The 19,158-nt window shown below is 40.8% G+C and overlaps 1 protein-coding gene across 1 annotated transcript; it reads right to left on the bottom strand.

Annotated features, from left to right (window-relative positions):
* Positions 1-820: 820 nt before the first annotated feature.
* LYPD6 (LY6/PLAUR domain containing 6) lies at positions 821-13,400 on the bottom strand. The gene is made up of 4 exons (XM_084829635.1): positions 13,211-13,400; positions 8,672-8,770; positions 5,846-5,976; positions 821-2,613 (listed from the first exon to the last, which is right to left on the bottom strand). Exons 1-4 carry the CDS (start codon positions 13,326-13,328, stop codon positions 2,452-2,454), a joined length of 510 nt encoding a protein of 169 aa, XP_084685761.1. The 5' UTR covers positions 13,329-13,400; the 3' UTR covers positions 821-2,451.
* Positions 13,401-19,158: the final 5,758 nt, after the last annotated feature.

Raw genomic sequence — 19,158 nt, 5'->3', positions numbered from 1 at the left:
TAATCACCCCTATGTCAGAGCCCTTTGGGTGCTATGGAGTTCTGGCATACATGTTCTGCCCCATTACTTTTAATACCCAAAGGTACTACACAGACTCCTGTTTCCTGCATTAATATGACTGCTCGTGTCCTCACAAAGTGGCGGTTTTAAATTACATTACATAATTATAATGTAAATTCATGTTATGTAAATGTTTTGGGATTTTCATGTGTATATATGGTGTGCATGTGCGCGTGCATGCACGCATGCATGTGCGCGCGCACACACACACACAGAGTATGAGACTCATAGATAGCTGCTCTGTTTGCCTAACTTGAAGTGCCTGATGAAAATCTCTGGTCCAAGCAAAGTTTTCTTCCTTGCGAGAATACATTTTGTCATATAGTTTCCCCTTGTCCTTTCTCCCTCCACAGATTACAGCATGAATCTGTGTTGTAACTTGATAAAGTGCCAGTTCCCCACTGATAGATGTTAGCCAAAAACAACTCATAAAAATCACTATGATTACATGGCTGTCCATTGTATATAAAAGTCTAACAAGCTTTTATGCTGCCATAAGCCAGTGACACATATTTGAATATACTTCAACCTTACCAGCCATTTTTCCCCAGCACTAGTTAAAAAAAACCTGAACATCATTTATCACAAAATATACATTACATGTCAGACTCAACAGTGGCGTTGCCAGTAGTTGCTCAAGACTGCAACTCTATACACATTACCCATTCTGATCATATCATACAAAAATAAATATTGTGATCTAATAAGTAAAATAAACCATATCATGTGCCAAAGATATCTCCTGGACTAGTAAAAATTAAACCCATTTAAACTGAGTAATTTATTTATTGAAGTAAGAAATTTGTCCCCAATATTTCTGTCTTTCAAAAATCCCGAATCATCATTATATTTGTTGCAGAGTACTCCTACTGCAACATCACAGTAGTCTAATAATCCCCAATTTGCAGTTTCAAGGAGCTCCAATGCACATAAGGATCTTTTCCATTCACTTCAATGGCAGGGACAGCGCCACAAAGGAAATAGGAATGTGCATGAAGAGCTGACCTAGATATTGAAGTCAATGGGGCTGCCACTGTAAGCACATCGGAACTAGGACTGCAACATGTGCAGTGCCCTCCTAAGTATGTTTACTCAGAAGCACGTTCTATTTAATCTAATGAGAATTAATCCCAGGTAAGCGTGCACAGGGTGAAGAGCCTTACAGTGCAATTCCATACATGTCTACTCAGCTCCCATTTACTTCCAAGTAAATGTGGAGGACTGAAGCCTTAGAGTATCTCTACCCCAGCCTAAAATCCCGCATTTAAAACGGGGCTTTCTGCTTCCATTTTCAATGCAGGATCACAACAGATTCCCTTTACACACGCGTGCTTCCTTCCTCCTCTTTTCCCCCTTATCTGAGTCTTCCATATGTTTCATTACACAGCCACTAGATGGCGCTGTGGTCTAGCTCCTCTTATGGCGGCTTTTCCTTTTTTATGAGGGAACTCAAGTAGAACTCAAGCACTGCAATTTGATAGCTTATTATCTCCAATCTTTTACAAAATGGAATAAAGGTCATTTGGTGTGGGAGATGCCCTGGAGGTTAATGACATCATCTAAAGGACCCACAAACTTCCGTGAATAACCAATCTCAATAGCAGGATAAAAGCTCTGTGTGAAGAAGCCCTTAGTCTACTGACTGGTTACATTAAATCAATTAAAAGCCTTTTAATTGGTTAAAAGGAACAGCAATTAATCAGGCATCAAAGAATGCTTTCTTTCTTCTAAATGATAGTTTTCATCGACTGCATATACTCGCATGTGAATAAAGCAAATTGGCTGGATCCAGACTTATTCAAGATTAACTTGTGTCTCATTATTTCAATGGCCTACTCTAAGTATGACTAACTTCCCATTTACTTAAGTGGATGTACTCTGACTAAATCTAGATCCAACCCCATGATTTCATCAACTAACGTTTGTTTAGGGCTGTCAGCAGATCAAACAGAAGCCTTTTTTTGCATAGTGGAGTGACTTCTTTGGGGATCCCTGATTTTCAACTGGCATTATTGTAAGTACACAATTCTAAACATATTCCCTTCACAAACATAGAACAACTGATTTGGGCGGGTGGGCAGGAGGGGGGGGGAATATACTCCTTCCAACAAATATTTCAGTGAACACAGTATTAAGGGCTACAAAAGGTTTCCTTCAAAGTATTAGATGTACAAATAAAATTCCCCCACTTTTAAAAAAGACACAGATCAGAAATATGGCTTTTGAACCAGCCAAAGCTAAAAGGAATTCCAAAAAAGTAAGTTTAGAAACATCACTAAAAAAAAGTAAGGTTTGAAATATATATTAAATTAAGATCATATATGTACGCATAAATATTTTCATCCTCAATCACTTTCCTTGGTATGTAACTGGCACTTTATCCTAGGACATCTACGTAGCAAAGACTAACAGGAGACACAATATTATTACTGATGCACGTTGCAAATGTCTTTGTGTGTGATTTATGGGGGTTGTCGTTGCAAATATGGCATCACTCGAATTTCTGGGTAGTGGCAAATTACAGATGTTTCCTTCACAACAAGAGGTGCAGACCTAGGCAGGGGAAAAAGAGTCTTGGTGAAAAGTGTTCCACATTTGGAGAAACCTTTGCCCTGAAGGGCTAATAACACAGTACACGCCAAGGTCAAACACTATTAAAATGAAAAACTACTGCAGAATGGTGAAATTTAGAGCACACAAGTTGCAGGGAAGTTAATTGATTTGTATACTTGTATCTCAATTACAGTTGTTCTACCAACTTACCTTCACAAAAGTAATGGGTATACATTTGAAATTCTTGCTTGTGGTTAATAAATTCCCTATTGTTTGAAGAAGTTTGTGTGTGTGCACATGTAGATTATTTGGGTTCCCCCCTTTGCCAAAGACACACTATTGCCAAAGTTAAAAGATCTTTTAACAAATGCATGCCTTGAGAACATGTGCAAGTTTGCACATCTGTCTGGAAGAGGAGGTTCAATAAAAATTCCAAAAGGATTGTTGCTGAAATTTTGGAGCAAACTGGAAGGGAGAAATGCTAGATGGGGAAAGGGTAAGCACTCCTTCCTCCCCAGGCATCTTCACTGTGAAGCCACCCCCACCCCAAGCAGGATTCAGGGTTTTTTTAAAAAAAAAATAGCATCCATGCTCAGCTACAAGTGTCTGTATGCAATGTGTAGTTAGCCCCTAGGTGAAATGTCTATGGGGGAAACGTTGCCTACAAATGGCTACAGTGTATTATACTGGACAGTGAGATGAAGCTAAATGTGAGTCGTTACCTTCCTATAGTGTTATCATCTGCATGAGTTACAAATATTTGTAACAATTAAAAAAAAACTGATGGCAAAGAGCATAATACAATTATAATAGATTACAAGCAAAAGTACTTTAGATGGAACGTTCTTCCCCAAAGCATTCATGTGCTCTGTAAAAACGTCTAGCCATGTTGCTTGTCTTTCATCTTGTGGGGGGAAGGGGGGATGGTAGGGAAGTTTCCGTTTTACTTGCTTCCCCCTCATAATTTATGTTCTCAACATATTCCTGATGTTTTCAAACCACAGGGGAAAAATCTGACTTGATAGAAAAATCTAGAAAAGAGTTAAGATTAATTTTAAGAAAGTTAAGATCTGTTTTGATATAAAGGCGCTTCTATGGATTTTTTAAAAACTCACATGACCATTGGACTGGAACCCCACCTCCCATCATTTTAGATGGTATAAACCTACCCAGTTTTTGCTCACAAGCCTCCCTAACTCTTTACCTGCCCAGGTCTTACTGTGCCAGGGACTCATTTAGTCACAGACAGGTTCCTCTCTTCCTCTTCCCCAGCCAGCCAGCTCACATGGGCATACCATCAGGAAGGATCCTGTACTCTTTCTTCAGGTCTGCCTTCCAGGGCTTCCTGCCCACTAGGTCACCTCCTCTATTCACCCATCACCCTGCACTTGGAAAGTGAATGGAGAAAGTTGTAGCTTTTAGCAGAAGAGCTTCACTATTATAATCTTTCCTGGATGTGTCTTTAGTTATGACTGACTGTTCAAAGTTGTTTTTACTTATATGCTGTTTGTGTATATTGTCTGTGTGCTTTTATGTAAATGACTTTTAAACTCTGTATGTTGTATTTTAATGTTTTAAGTTTTGTAAACTGCTCAGACAGCTTTGGCTATGGGGCGGTATAGAAATGTGATAGATAGATAGATAGATAGATAGATAGATAGATAGGAATCAAGACACGCTTTAAATATAAGAAAATAGTATGTGTGTACGTGAGTGCATGTGAGCGAGATAGAGAGAATGAATGTCTGTGTATATGTATCTTATGCAGCATGGCAAACCATGCTGGAAACAGAGGTATTTTCAAAAGGGGATTGTGATGTAGCATTGAGACCTGCAATTAAAAAAAAAAATTTTTAAAGTTAAAAATCTCACTGGGTGTATCCACAGCCTTTTTTTAAAGGGGAGAATTCCATTCAATACAATCCCACTTCCAGCCTGAAGTGGAACATTTTACCCTTCTGGAAGTTGTTACCATGCCTAAAGTAGGTTTCTCTATCAGAGCTATAGTGTTGCATGAAAAGGTCAATTTGGCTAACAAAAGCTCATATATTAAGTGATTTTCTTAGACTCTAAGAAACCGGTAAGAAAAGTACATGTTTTTTCAAGATCTTTGTCAAATTGTGAAAGGAATGCAAAACACACTTTTGTGAAGTTCAGAGGAAATGTAAAACCATTCAAGAACTCCACAGAAAGTTTTCTTGGTGCCCACAATATTACTGTGTCTAAAACAAAGCCAGTGGTCAATTAACTCAATGGTTAATTACAAATGACCGTTTCCAAATGGTAACTCATCACTGTGTGCCACAACCAGGTTGGTAGCATCCATGGATTAGACACATCTGTAGCATCAGCCGAGCAGTTGGGAATTTCCATTTCCTTACATTTCCAATTGGTACCACTTGGTCACATGTACTCACTCAGTGCTTCTAGCAAGCACAGGTACTTGATTATACAGTACCAACATTTAACATATATTTTCCTTACCTCAAATAATTTGAATACAAAACAAAGCAAAACAACAACAACTGCTGTAAATAAATGGCAACATCATAGGTGTGTGGGATAGGTGCATCTACAGGTTGTTTCAAAAAGATGGACCCAATTTGAAATCGCTATATCTCTGCAACCACGAACCGCCCATGAATGAAACTCTTACCACTTGAAAGGGTGGGGCATAGTTTCAAATGATTACCACTAGATGCCTCTCTCAGTGCACAAACAGCACCACCACATTGGCACCTGCATGTTCGACGTTTTCTAAATGACACGCTGCCTCAACGTTGGATAGGCTGCATGGGACCCCAAGACTTGGCGCTACATTCTTGGCCCCCAAGATCTCCAGACATTATACCCTGTGACGTTTTCTTGTGGGGATACGTCAAAGAACGTGTTTTTGTGCCACCATCAGCGACTAATCTGGATGACCTCAAAAACAGAATCACGGCAGCGGTGACTTCAGTGGAAGAAGACACTTTGACAGGTGTTTGGGGCGAATTCAACTATCGTCTCGATATTGTCCGTACAGCAGGTGGAGGGCACGTAGAGCATTTATAAAATGGTTAGTAAAATCTGATAACTCATTAAACCGTTTGTAACTTTTGATGTAATTGCAACATGTTGCCATCGTGAAATATACTGCTTTGAAATTGGGCCCATCATTTTGAAACACCCTGTATTATGCCAAAAAGAATAGCTACACTTTGCACCAACAGACATAAATCCTGCTTCTTACCTTCAGTCCTTTATGTTGGAGATCTATGCATCCTGTAGACAAACAATCCTCCAGTGGCACACATCGCTTGGTAACAGATACGCTCTTTCCATTGGCCTCCAGTGTATGCTGAGTATAGCAATATCTTGTAGCTACCAAGAAAGACAGTGAAACTTATTTCTGTACCCACACTTCCACTTCAATTCTGGAAGGCAAAATTAGAATCTTGGGAAATTCCCAAGACAACATCCACTTGTCCACTTAAGCACTTCTGCATTTATCTCTCTCGCCCATCTCCTCTCACCGCTCCCCCTTGCAAAAATTAATGCAATGCTGATCCTTTAAACATTTTCCTATACTGGACATTACCGGGGGAGGGGGGGGTTGCAAAGTCCAACCTACAGACTTGCTGTCCTGAAGTTACCTGATCATGAAAAGCATCACATTAAACCGTGATCTTTCTAAATGTCTTTGGGGAACAAATCAGGAGAACCTTCTGCCCACTTTTAAGAAACAAGGATCCCCATCTCAGGTTAAGATGACAAACATCTAGCTGCAAAGTACATTAGGCAGTATCCAGCAGTTCCACTGCGCTAGCAAGAAGGACTGCTAGCACCATGGGAAGCTAGTGCTTGCTATAAAATCCTGGAAACCAGCCCAAGCTAATGTTTCCAGAGCAGAACAAGTCAGTGGAGCTCATGGAAGTGAGCTCCACTGGTGACCTGTCCCATTCTGGAAACACTTGTCTGGGCTAGAGTTGCTGCAGCAAGTATTAGCTTCCCATTGCGCTAGCAGACATTCCCGCTAGGGCAACTTGATAAGCACTGGTGGACTGCCAGCACTGGATACTACCCACTGTTTGCCATGTATTTTGATACTAGTATAGCTAAATAAACTGCAGTGAGTAAATAAAATGTTATCCAATAGCTATGGATCTAAGCAGAATTTGGAGCCTTTGTGGCAAAGATAAAAGATGGATTAGATTTTCCACCTGGTCAGTTCCAGCCTTCAAATCTCAAGTTTTGTAAATATGCAGCAATCCTACTGTGACTGAAATGTAAAAGACTCCTGATACCCTTCAAAGTAGATAAAACAAAAGAGCTTTAATACAAGCTCAATGATGGCAAGTGTATCTCCGCTAGATCATCAAAAGCAGTTAGCTTATAAAGCTACACTAATGAATTCAGGGGAGTAATGGAAACCTGAGTTCAAAAATGTAAGCTGTCATGTGGCCTAATTAGTCGCTCTGCTTTAATGTCCTAATTCATGTCTCTTTGAACCTGGAAAACATTTTCTGAAGTCAGAGCCGCTGTTCACTTTGTTGTGTTTTATTGAACAGCCCCTTGTAATACAGGCAAATGTGGTTGCTACCACAAACTTGGGTTTCTAACCCAAGCAGACGGAAGCCAAGCTGTAGTAATAACTTTCTTAGGTTAGGGCCCAATAAAGTGTCATGTGCAGGGTAGTGGGCATTATTTTGGGATAGAGCATGGTAAAAAGGAACATCCCATTTGATTTCTCTTGGCCATGCTCATTTTCAAGCTCATCCTTCCTATGCATTCCCCATAGTGGGAGAAAACAAGACATGCTGCTTGCCTTCCCTTCCCTTCCATTCTCCCATCTGGGTTTTCAATACATTGCCTTCCACACCTTCCTCTTAACTGACTACCAGTGTTCTGCTTCTAGTGATTCTGAGCAGGACAGAAATAAAACATTGGGAACTGGCATTGGTGTGTGTGTGTGTGTGTGTGTGTGCGCGCACGCGCACACACAAGCACGGAAGACAGATAACAGAGTAATGTCAAAATATATTTAGTGCTAAATGTTTCAGCTTCTGCCCTCATCAGTAGCTGCAATGTTAAATGGATACCAGGAGAGGCAGTTTGGAACGCTGGGAGATGAAAATTCTTAGGAAGAAAAAAACAGAGGTGTGAGTAGTATAAAGTGTATAACTTGTCCTCCAGATTAAGGCCATATGGACTAAGAGTTCTGAGTCTGTAGATCCAGAACTTTTCCTTTCTGTCAAGCATGTCAGTGTCCTTTGTTTGTCCAATTGGAAGGAACTGTTAAGACTGAGACACTATGTGCAGGTGAGTTAAAATGTCTTGCAAGAGGCTGCTCTAGTTATATATACACACATACACACGCACTTTGACCAAACATGTCTGGTGGCTTTTAAAAATTGAAGTAGCCCTACGTATTCATATTCCTTGAATTAAAATGTTTTCAGAGGAACACAACCTGTCTAATCACAGTCAATAGAACTGCAACCATGTTTGTGGTCACTGAATCTATGCTGGAGAGCTAATGATAATGTCTACTCATCTATGTGCCACACCAACCCAGAATGGACTGTAGTTGCTACCAAATTCCAAAAAATTGAGATTGAATAAGATTCTGAGGCAGAACTGACCTCAGATTTTCAAGTGATTGACTGGACAGGTTCTGCCAGCTTCCACAGCCAGCCCACCCGCCTCCCCAAACATCTTCAGGACTTCCTAGGTCTCTGTAAAGCATGAACAATGCTTCCTTGCCACTCCAGTGAGTCATGCAGGGGCATGTTCCCAAATACGCAAGCGAGTATCTAAGGTTACATTAGTCATGAAAACAACAGTTCTCAAGATACATCACATATCTGGACAAACTGTGCGTGCATAGCAGCATGAGGGTCTCTGCATAGGGTGTGAACTGCATGCCACAGATGAGGCTCTTCATTTTCTGGATAACTCCTTAGGGTGGTGGGAAGAGCCAGATTCAAGTGAAGCATCTGTGTAGTATACTTCAACTATCTCTAGAATGGACACACATAATCAAAGTGTATTCCCTGGGAACAGAAAGCTTGCTTACCTTTTGGGCAATAGATATCTGGAGCCCACTGGTTGCATTCGTAATTGTCTACTGCTTGTTCACAGGTGAAACATTTGAATCCACCAGGGTATGGAGTGGCTGAAAAATGTTAAGCGAACAATGAAATTAGCTTCTGAATTCATTTGGAACATTTCCTTTTAGAGAGAGAGAGTGTCCACGCATACACACACATAGATAAGTGGTTGTTCTTGATTTTCGCACTGTTACACAAAAGCTGAATGTCAATGGTGGAGTGAGCTGGACAAAAATAAAAATATGTCTAGTCAAAACAAGAGAAGTTAAAAGCTAACACATGACCTGGCTGAAAGGAAATATTACATATTATTGTGGGTTGTGCCTCAGAGAACTAGTTTGGATAATGATCAAAAGGCTGATTGGCCCATCACACAGAGACATATTGGCTCTTTCATGTAATATCAAAACCAGTCCTGATTCTCTGGCTCATCTGTGAGCTATGATTGATTTCAAAAGAGGAGTGTGGGCAAGATACCAGCATGCAAGATTTGCTTCTCATGCAAAGACCTCACAAAATTTCTATCAACATAAAGTGTTAAAGTTAGTATTTGCTTTTCAGGAACACTGTTTTCTATATGACCATTGGCAGATTCTGCTTCCCCCCAACTCCCAAAACATATGAATTCAAGTATAGACTTTCACTACTGTATTCTCTAGAAGCAATAAATATACAATAACTTTCCTCCTCCCTGGAAAAATGAAAACCTGTCATAGTGCTTGTTCATTGGCAAGCAGCCTATATCAACTTCATATATCATACTATCATTGCCAGTTCAAAAAAGGTGCCTTGGAACACTGATATAGTTCAATCCTATATTCTGAGAATGAACCAGTATCTTCCAAAAGAAAGATGAAAAGAAGTCCTTACACTGTATGCCAGGGTTGGGGGGGAAATCCTGGAGCCTGGGTTCTCAAGCACCTACAAATCTGATGTAAAATGTAAAATGCCTAGCTCCCAAGTCTATATATTGTGTTTTTTTCAAATACTGACAGCTTTGTGCACACTCTCTCTCACTCTCGCTCACTCTCTGATTAATGGTCTCTGAGTAAAAGTGGAGGTTAAATACATACCAAACAATTGTATTTTGACAATGTGAAAACAGTTTGCAAAAAACTATGGAGAATACTAATACGCAGCTAGAGAACAGGTGGTTAAGAGCATGAGCTATGAGTTGGAAACCCAAGGTTCAATTCTCAGCTCAGCCTTAAACTCACTGGGAAGCATTAGACCTACTATTCCTCAACCTTAAGAATATAGGAAGAGTCATGCTGGATCACACAGTGGCCAATCAGCTGCTATGGGAAACCCACAGGCAGGATATGAGTGCAACAGCACCCTCTCTTCCCAATATGGGGATAATACTGCCATGCCTTACAAAGTTATTATAAGGATTACGAAGATAACATATGTCATGTGCTTTCCTTACATCAGAAAAGCACTATGGGTGACATCCAATGTCACACGAGTGGGCTTCTGCTTGTGCAGTAGGAATTTGTCTCCCCGCTGCACCCCGCTGCATCTCCCAAATCTTCTCCGAAGGACTGCCTTCTGGAGTGGATTTGGCGGCATGCAGGGTGCTGCAGGAGGGAGGGGGAATCCATTCTGTCAGCAGTGTTTATTCCACTGGCAGATGGATACAGCTGGATATGATCCTATACTATTTATTAAGATAGTGGCTGCACCATCAGCTCTGAATATATTTCTCAAGTGCCAATAAGAAGGTAAGAGCAGTGTTGGATCATACCAAAGGCCCATATAATCCAGCATTTTGCTCACATAACCAGATGCTTGTGGGAAGTCCACAACAAGACATCAATGCAATAGCACCCTCCCACTCATGTTCCCTAGTAACTGGAATTCAGAGACAAACTGCCACTGATACAAGAGGTCATATACAGTCATCATCATGACTGGCGGCCATGATAGCCTTATCCTTCACAAACGTCAATAACTCCCTCTTCTCCAAGTTGTAACAAATAATTCATAAGGCCTAAATATTAGCACAGAGTCCCCAACTTGGACCAAGTGAGCCTATTTTGGGTTCCATCATATAGGGACTTCAGCAAAGTGATGGTTTTATAGGAAAACATGGTATCCTGTTTGAAATCTAATCGACTCAGCTGACTAGACATACAGAAGGCCACTCAGATTCTCTTCAGTAGTACTTTACTGATTAAAAGATGCATACTTGTAACTGAATTATTTTGTACACCTATCCAAGGAAACCTTTGTAAGACCTTTTACTATTCCTGATTATTCTGATTTCATCTCTTGATACTTATTTATTAATTTATATATTCTATTATTCCAAACTGCATCCCACATAACAGGGTCTGAGTGTGAGTGTTTATTTAAAAACATCCTGACAAATTTTTAAAACAACGTGGTTGAATGCAGGAACCATATTCAAGATAACACTGGATTGATATTATAGCTTCCATGGTCTTCAGCTCTTCCAGGGTATTTAAATTAAGCCAAATGTAGGTTTGAGAGCAGAGCTAAGCTAACATAGCTACAGTCCGAGGGGACTACTCCTGTGTTCAGACAGAAAGCAACTCCCACTATTAGGACTCTCTGTTAGGACTCCTCCTATCTACAAACAACACACATACACACAAATGCTGCAAGCGAGAGACTGAAAACTCTTGAGGTGCCTGGTACTTTTCTCACTGTTATTTATTTATTTAAATGCTGGTACTGAAAAGGAAGTTTCAAAGCACAGCAGCAGCAACTGTGAGAGACTCTCATTTGGCTCACGATCAGAGAAGTTAATAAGCCTGATAGACTGTGGTTTGGGGCACAAGGCCACAATCCCCTTAAGAGGACTATTCTAAAAGGAATAAAAAGAAACTGTCCAGTGCCCAGAAATTGCCTGTAACTATATCTGGCCATTAACTCTCTTGGTCAATGGTAATGCACCTTCTATATCAAACTGTAAGAAAATAGCACAGATAAACATTTTTTCTTCGTAAAAAAATAAAACAAAAAATTAATGCTGCAAACAAAGGAAAGAAAGAAAAGGTTGTTCTTAGTTGTGAAAAGCTGTTTTTACCTCATTTTAAAACCACTGTGAAGATGAAAGCCTGCCTTAAATGTGCATGCTTGGTGTTACATGGAAGAGTTATGGATGTTAGGAGGAAGGAAAGGGAAACACTGAAGAATAAACGGTATGGTGACTATAGCAAGAGAGCAAGGATAGATTAAAAAGCACTACAGATGACACTGATATTACATTAGCATGTACAGTATCTTGGTACGTATGGCAGTTTGCTTTTTCCATTCCTCCCATATTTGAAGCTCATTTTGCCTGTTTGGGATGACTCTGGGACAGCCAGCTTGCCTATTCCAAACTAATGGCCAAACCATATGTTACCTTTAATATGCAGCATGCGGGTACATCAGTGCTTTTTTCAAACTCAAAAATAAGCACAGGAGACCCAATCTGGGTTTGATGGGGAAATAATCCTTTGCCCCCACTGTGGTCCCAGTCTGGATTGGGCTCCCTTCACCTGCAAATTGCATAGGAAAAAAGCTTCCACTGAAGTGACTGGGAGCATTTTTTCCAAGGCAAATTGCTAGCGCAGAAAACCCTACTGGGACCACAGCAGGGAGCAAAGGTTCAAAGCTCCCCTACTCCTCATGTTAGGGTCCCAATCCAGATCAGGTTTCCTCCACTTACTTCTGAGAAAGAATGAGTGGAAGCACTGGCATAGCTGCATGCTACATAATAAAGTGTAGTTTGGGTCTGAGAAAGTCGAAGTGGTTAAATAATTTAATCAGGTTCTTCCCCCAATGTGCTTTTGTATGACCTAACAGTGCTTTTAAATAAACATTTCTTGAACTTTTTTGATTATTTCCCCATCGTGCAGACTACTGAGATCAAACACTAAATTTTTGCAATTGGGTAAAGCATAGAGGAAGAAAAAGACAGAGCAGGAGTGCCCAAAAACAGCTCCATCCCATAGGCAAGAGCCACAGTCACATTTACAGATATCCTGTTCTTTTAGAACAGGAATGAGAAAGTTGTGACCCTCCAGGTGTTTTGGCCTATAAGTTAACCACCTCTCTTGCAGAAAAAGAATATATTAGAATAAAAGGTCAGGTTTGGATAGAATGAGCCTCAGGTTCACATGCTTCCCCATCCCCTTTTCTCCACCATGCATCTGGTTCCTGTTTTTATTTATCAGCAGTTTACTGTTACATCCCAAAAAGGACAACCCATAGTTTGTTTTAATTATGGTTTACTGAAACAAGCCAGAATCAAACCATGTTTTATAATGCTGGCTTGTTTAAATTAACCAGAATCAATGACCTAACACAAAATCATTCTCCTAATTCTACAGTAACTCTCCATTTTAGAAAGCCATTTGTTTTCTGCAAAGGCTATCCTATTCATACCATCTGCTGCTTCTACTCTTTGAATGTTAGCCTGTCTCCCCTTTCCATAGTCCTTGCGCAAGGATGGGGCATCTTATTATATTAAGCTGCTCCATGAGTCTTACTTGAAGGATGAAGATAGACAATGTCTTTCACTGTAAAGTCTCGGGCTTGAATCCCATTCAGGCTATCGGCAATCAAGCTAAGGAGCAGGAGCCAGGCCAACATAGGCCAAGATTCCATTGCAGAGGGGGAGCCTCAAACATGCAGCTTTCTTGAGAAAACTTTCTCCTTGTATCCAGAAGATATATGCACCTAAAAGAACACAAAGAAAAAGAAAAAAGGAGAGTAAACCCAACAGCTAAATTTCACATCTGCGCACAACGCAAGTTGTGCAGCATGACTGAAAAAAGAAACTGGTTGTTACTCCCAGACAAGAAGTACTACCCATGGCAGAGTCCAAAGACTTTTGGATCTGTTCCATATCTTATACTCTAAAACTTGATTGCCAAGAGCAGATCATTATGACCCTGCTTCTTAAAAACAACAACAGTGCAGGAACATATTCTTTCCCAGATCCAATCTTTCACATCTATTAGAGCAGGCTTGGGGAACCTATGGCCCTCCGGATGTTGTTGGACCACAACTCCCATTATCCCTGCCCCCAGCTATGCTGGCTGGGGCTGATGGGAGCTGGGAGTCCAACAACACCTGGACTTCCAGAGGTTCCTCACCCCAATGTTAAAGAATCTTGGGAAGCAAATCTACAAAAGGCCTTTGCCTGGGATCCTGAGCTGCTACTCGGAAAGGATAGAAAGTCACTACTGGAACTGATGCAACACTGAACTGATTCAAGGCCACCATATGTTTTCCCTAGGCACACCTATGCACCTATTTTACAATATGTGCATGCACTGGGAAGCTATCATTGGCAGCATGTTCTCAATGTGTGTACATCTAGTATACCCAGCCCACTCATCCCTGGCCTCCACATACCTGTGTACACCAAATGAAGGAAAACCCTATGTATGAAGCATTCTTCACTGCAAGGTAAATAGAAGACTTAAGTAGACTTCAATTGAACTGGTGCATTTTTATTTCACGGGCATTAAAACAAGAACACAGAGTCTCTGATCAGTACAACTGCTTCTGTTCTGTCCACAACAGTTATAAAACTATCCACCACAATGCTCAAAGAAAAAGCCCCAGTCAGGACTCGGGGTCGGAGCCAAATTCTGTGACTCTGGGAAAGTGGCAAAGAGATGTAAGCCTAGAACACTTGGTGAAATTCCGCATGACCTTTTATTTATTAAGCAGGGTCCTGCAGTCCATGGAGAGCTATTTGCCTTAAAAATACTGGGTACTTTTTTCCCCCTGTAATCAAGGGAGATTATTATTGGACAATTGCCAATGAAAGCCAAGGAAGAGGAAGATTAAATACTGTCATTTTGTTAACAGTATACAGCCTTAGCCACGGCAAATTCAGTGCTTTTTGAAACTGTCAGGTCCAGCACGGCATGATGCTCAGTATGTTGTAACGACTAGGAATCAACACACTTCTTTACACCGAGATTTGTACCCCTGAACACAGACATGCCTCCCCAAGCAATCTCTCACTAGAGAGTCCCATTAAAAGAAAACACCTTTGTTCCAGAAGATTGATGAGAAATCCTAATTAATCAACCCGGCTCCAATTCGTATGTGATGGCGGCTCCGTGATAACTGCTCAGGAGTGAAACCATCCAGATGCTTCCTCTGTGCAGTACGTACAAGTACATGACATGATCATATGACAAATATTGCAGCATGAACCAGCCCTTTGTATACTTTTGCAGTAGCTAATTACTGCTAATCAAGTGGGACCGGGTTGTTTGAAGAGGTGCCACACCTGTGACAGCCCCTTGCTGTGTCCACTTGCTGGATAAGGGTTTGGTTTTTGTTGTTTAAACCAAGCTTGTCCAACAAGTGGTGGCTAATGGACCAGAAATTGTCCAATTGTCCAGAAGTATTCTGGGGCAGAAACTGTTATTTAGAATTTCTGAAGCAGGCAGTTTTAATGGACTTTGCAACATCTTTCCTCGTTTGTTCTCCCTGAAAAAAGGCACAAGAGTAGCCCTCTAAATCATCCCAACCAAATTGAGTGCTGAAAGCAATGAGTGATAGATAGGAAGCCATCTAGGGCTGGAAGGTACGAAGCAGAACAACACTAAAATTCTCCTGCAGAAGTAAAGTAAATACGCACATTCTTGTCTATTGAAACCTACAGAAGAAAATATAATGCTCATATGTGCAAGGTCCTCAGGTCCCTTTGTTGAGTTAAGTTATAATTTTCCTTAATAAGGAACTTGAACCACTGACTCAATATAACTTATTTCTTGTTGTTTTATTCTTTTGAAGAATACATGACAACAAAAGAATAGTGAAAGGTACTTTCCACATGCTATACGTACATCTGCCTACTTTAAAACAAAAACCACACAGAATTAGCAAGGTCACTTACTTACTCCAATTTACCCTTCACTGCAAAACGTAGCACGTTTGCTATTCTGATCGGGTGGGATGCCATCACTGTATGCATTGCCTGCAATAATATTTAGGCAATAAAAATGAATGACTGGACTCTAAATTATAATCCTTGAACACGCATTTCAATAATGAAATTCCGTCACCACTCCTACCATTTTTCAGCACTGCACATTCCTCATATACACATTCAAGAGAGGGAAACAATGCTAGGTGTAGATTTCCACTCATAATTTTTAAAGCAACCCATTCATTATTACACATTTAGTGTTCCTCCAATAGCAAAGCTGCTCTCTGACTTTTTTTCTGGGACAATTTAAGGTTTTAATTGTAGTCTACATCTACAGTCTCTTGCGTATAGACTTAGGGTTAGGGTATGGAGTCTGAGAGAAGATGCAGTACAGAAGAGATTGCATATTATACAGTTCTGTCATAATTACGGTCACACCTCAAAAACTGCACTTCAGCAGTAGCTTTCTTTGGAGATGTACACACATACACCTCACCTCACCACACGCAATTAGTGAATGTACCCAATGTGTCACCTCTGGCAAAGTCCCCACAGTGCCATCCTGACTGGACAGGGTTCCCACTCATGTGGAGGAGCCTCATACATCAGCATCGGGGGGGGGGGGGATGGCTAGCTCACACAATCCCACACCCTTCTCATGTATTCCTTGAACGTACATGTGTGTATGTGTGTGTGTGTGTATGTGTTGTGGGGAATTTCTGAAGAGGGGTAGTGTGACAGCTCAATACACAACATGACAGCTTGATCCATTGTCTCCCTCACACAGTCTGCCAGGAAAGAAGGGCTGCTCTGGGGGTTTGACAAGCAAATCTCCAGCAGCTTCTTACCCACTGGCACTAATCACATTCTTCTCCCTCCTCATCAATAAGAGGTAACCATAAATGGTGTTTTTTACCCTTACTAGCCCCATCCTCCCAGGCCTTCTTTGTTGGCCCCATGCCCCTGCACTGTAATGTTAGAAACAGCTGGTGCAAGCCATTTAGTGCTGCTGGCTTCTTTTTCTAGGCAGCAGGTTTTGTACAGTCCAGAAGAGGGAGGGTGAACACACTAAAAAGAATGCTAGGAGTAGGGTATCTATCCCACTTTTCTTAATGGTTTAAAATTCAAACACAGAAACTAAGAGATAAATCTAATTTCGATTCAGTAGGACAACAAACGCAAAGCAGCCCAGACAAAAACCATGACACATCAAAAAGCGAAAACACTGTATCAGTCATGCCTTAACATGCTATCTGGCCTCCCTGAGGAGAACACTCTATAAGAGGGGTAGGCCTCAAATTTCCCAGTGTGCCCACAGGCCCAAAAAGGGTGCCTACCCCTGCTCTATACAGGTTGAAAAATGGGAAGCGGGGGAGGCTCTCCATCAAGAGATGTAGATACAGCTGTAAGCATACTAGGGCCACAATATACAGAGGGAGAATATGTTTCCAGATTTGGAAGTTTGCATTGCCACTATAAAAATACCTAGGGTGTCCTGTATTTTACATGGCAGGGAACTTGGAGCAGTAGTATTAGTGATTCATTCATTCCAATTTATAAACCACCCTAACAATAGTTCTCTGGGCGGCATGCAAGCTAAAACAGTGACAAAGTTAAAAAGCATGTTGTATGTAGGAACAATTATTCATATGAACATTACAGGTTGATGAACACACCAGTACAAGAGTCACCATACATTTATTGCAGGAGTTAATTCTAATAATGTAATTAGTCCAGGTTCAAGGAGGCAGACACAATCCAATGAAAAACATTTAGTCCATCTTGTGTCATCTCTTCCCATTGAGCTGGTGTTTTTGTGTCACAACTGGGTTTCTATAGCCCAGAGTAAACAAGAAAAATGGATATAACCAGCAACTTGCCACCAAACCCCTCTTTACAGCTGTGCTGTAAAAGCTCATGAGCGTATAAAGCCGGGAACTGGAGATAAAAGGCAGATCAAAAGAGCAAGCTGGAAAATCTCAAGGGAGAGGAGAGCGAGCAGTAAATACATTAAAATTGCCCTAAGGCAGAGCTATTCTAGCATACTGTATGCATATTACCACCAACTCCCAAAGCCTAGCAGACAAGTCATCTGGGCCTTAGTCACAGCTGCTATCATAGTGAAAACACATTTACATACTTAACTATGGAGGGTTATCTATTTGCAATTCATATTTGCAAGATCATTCCTTTTATGAAGCAAATAAAGCAACAACCGGTGGAGAGAAATAAAACAAGAAGTTACCATACTCCAGTTCTTCATTCCATATGACTCCAATAGTTTTTTTCCCAATAAAGTGTTGCCAGAAAGTGCTTGTTTTCTTACGCAGTGCAGGGAGGTCAGAAAACAACTCCAGCAAAACAAAAATAAGTACATAACCAGTGCTTTAATAATTATTCATGGAAGCAATATTCTACCTAAAAGAGGGGAGGATAGAGAACAGAAAACTGGTGTGGACAGTCTGTCCCAGCCTAAAGGAGCTGCCACCCTTTCCAGATCAACTCAAAGCCACCCATTAATTAGAATTCTAAAATCTCAGGCTGTGGCTTGAAAGGGACCCCAGCTTAGCCAATAATTAGCCTGAGGAAAGAGGGAGATCCCTCAGAATTGGGTGTTTACATTTTTCTATTTGTAACAACGAATGCACACAAGCCAAAACCGAACATGGCCCGTCCCTTGCAACTCCTGCCCCTTCTCCCAATCAACCTCGCATTCCTCCCCCACATTTCTACCAAACAACAGGCACGACCTTCTCCAATCTGGTGCCCCCTGTGTATCTTGGAGTGCAACTCCCATCATTCCCAGCCAGCATTCTAAACCATATTCAAGCACTGGCTATGTACTTATGTTTCTTTTGCACGGCCATGCTGGCTGAGAATGATGAGAGTTGCTGTGCAACACATCTGGAGGATGGGGAAGGGTGCCCTGGGTAGTTCTCCTCCCGGCTTCTGGTGAGCTTACTGGATATAATTTCTTCCATCAACTCTTCATTCTTATCTTATTCATCCTTTTACAAGCTTAATTATTATTTTTACTTTTCTCCCAATTAACTTACCAAATCTATCCTAATACTCCAACTTCTTGATCCAGTTCCTTCTTCCTTTTTTCTACTGCCTCTTCAATTCTCCCTTTTTTATTGCATATTTATAATTATAGTTCTTTCCCTTCCTACTTTCTCTGAATGTTCTCTTACGTTACATCTATTCCTTCTTGCTTTCTTTTTTTTTAAAAAAAGAGTTCATCTCCTCATCCTTTGTCCTTATTGCCTTCACTTCTAGCTTTTCTGTGTAAAAGTTCTCAAAAGTGTTCTGTATCTTACTACCTTTTCTTATCATTCTTTTCTGGGATCTTTCTAACTCATTTTTCACTCTTTCTGCCAACTGAGACTGCTCTAACTCGTATTTCCAAATATCATTCGATTCTTCTTTTTCTCCATATGCCCATGCTCTTGTTAAGTACATATTCAGTAGATCAATATAGCTACAATCCCTACAGCCACTGCTCCTTCTGCTTTTAAATATTGCTTCTTGACTTACATC

This window comes from Heloderma suspectum, chromosome 1 (genome assembly GCF_057233095.1).
Source record: "Heloderma suspectum isolate Gila_16-S chromosome 1, 16-S_ref, whole genome shotgun sequence".
In the NCBI taxonomy this organism is placed as follows: Eukaryota; Metazoa; Chordata; class Lepidosauria; order Squamata; family Helodermatidae; genus Heloderma; species Heloderma suspectum.
Note: the sequence above shows the minus strand (reverse complement) of the source record. Positions and strands in the feature narration are given on the sequence as shown.

Excerpts from the sequence above, each read along its gene's own strand:
- LYPD6 (XM_084829635.1), bottom strand. The coding sequence starts at position 13,328 with ATGGAATCTTGGCCTATGTTGGCCTGGCTCCTGCTCCTTAGCTTGATT. Across the intron at positions 8,771-13,210 it reads TGTCTATCTTCATCCTTCAA|CCACTCCATACCCTGGTGGA; the intron begins GTAAGACTCATG and ends AACATTTTTCAG. Across the intron at positions 2,614-5,845 it reads TCCAACATAAAGGACTGAAG|GTCTGCACCTCTTGTTGTGA; the intron begins GTAAGAAGCAGG and ends TCCCCTGCCTAG.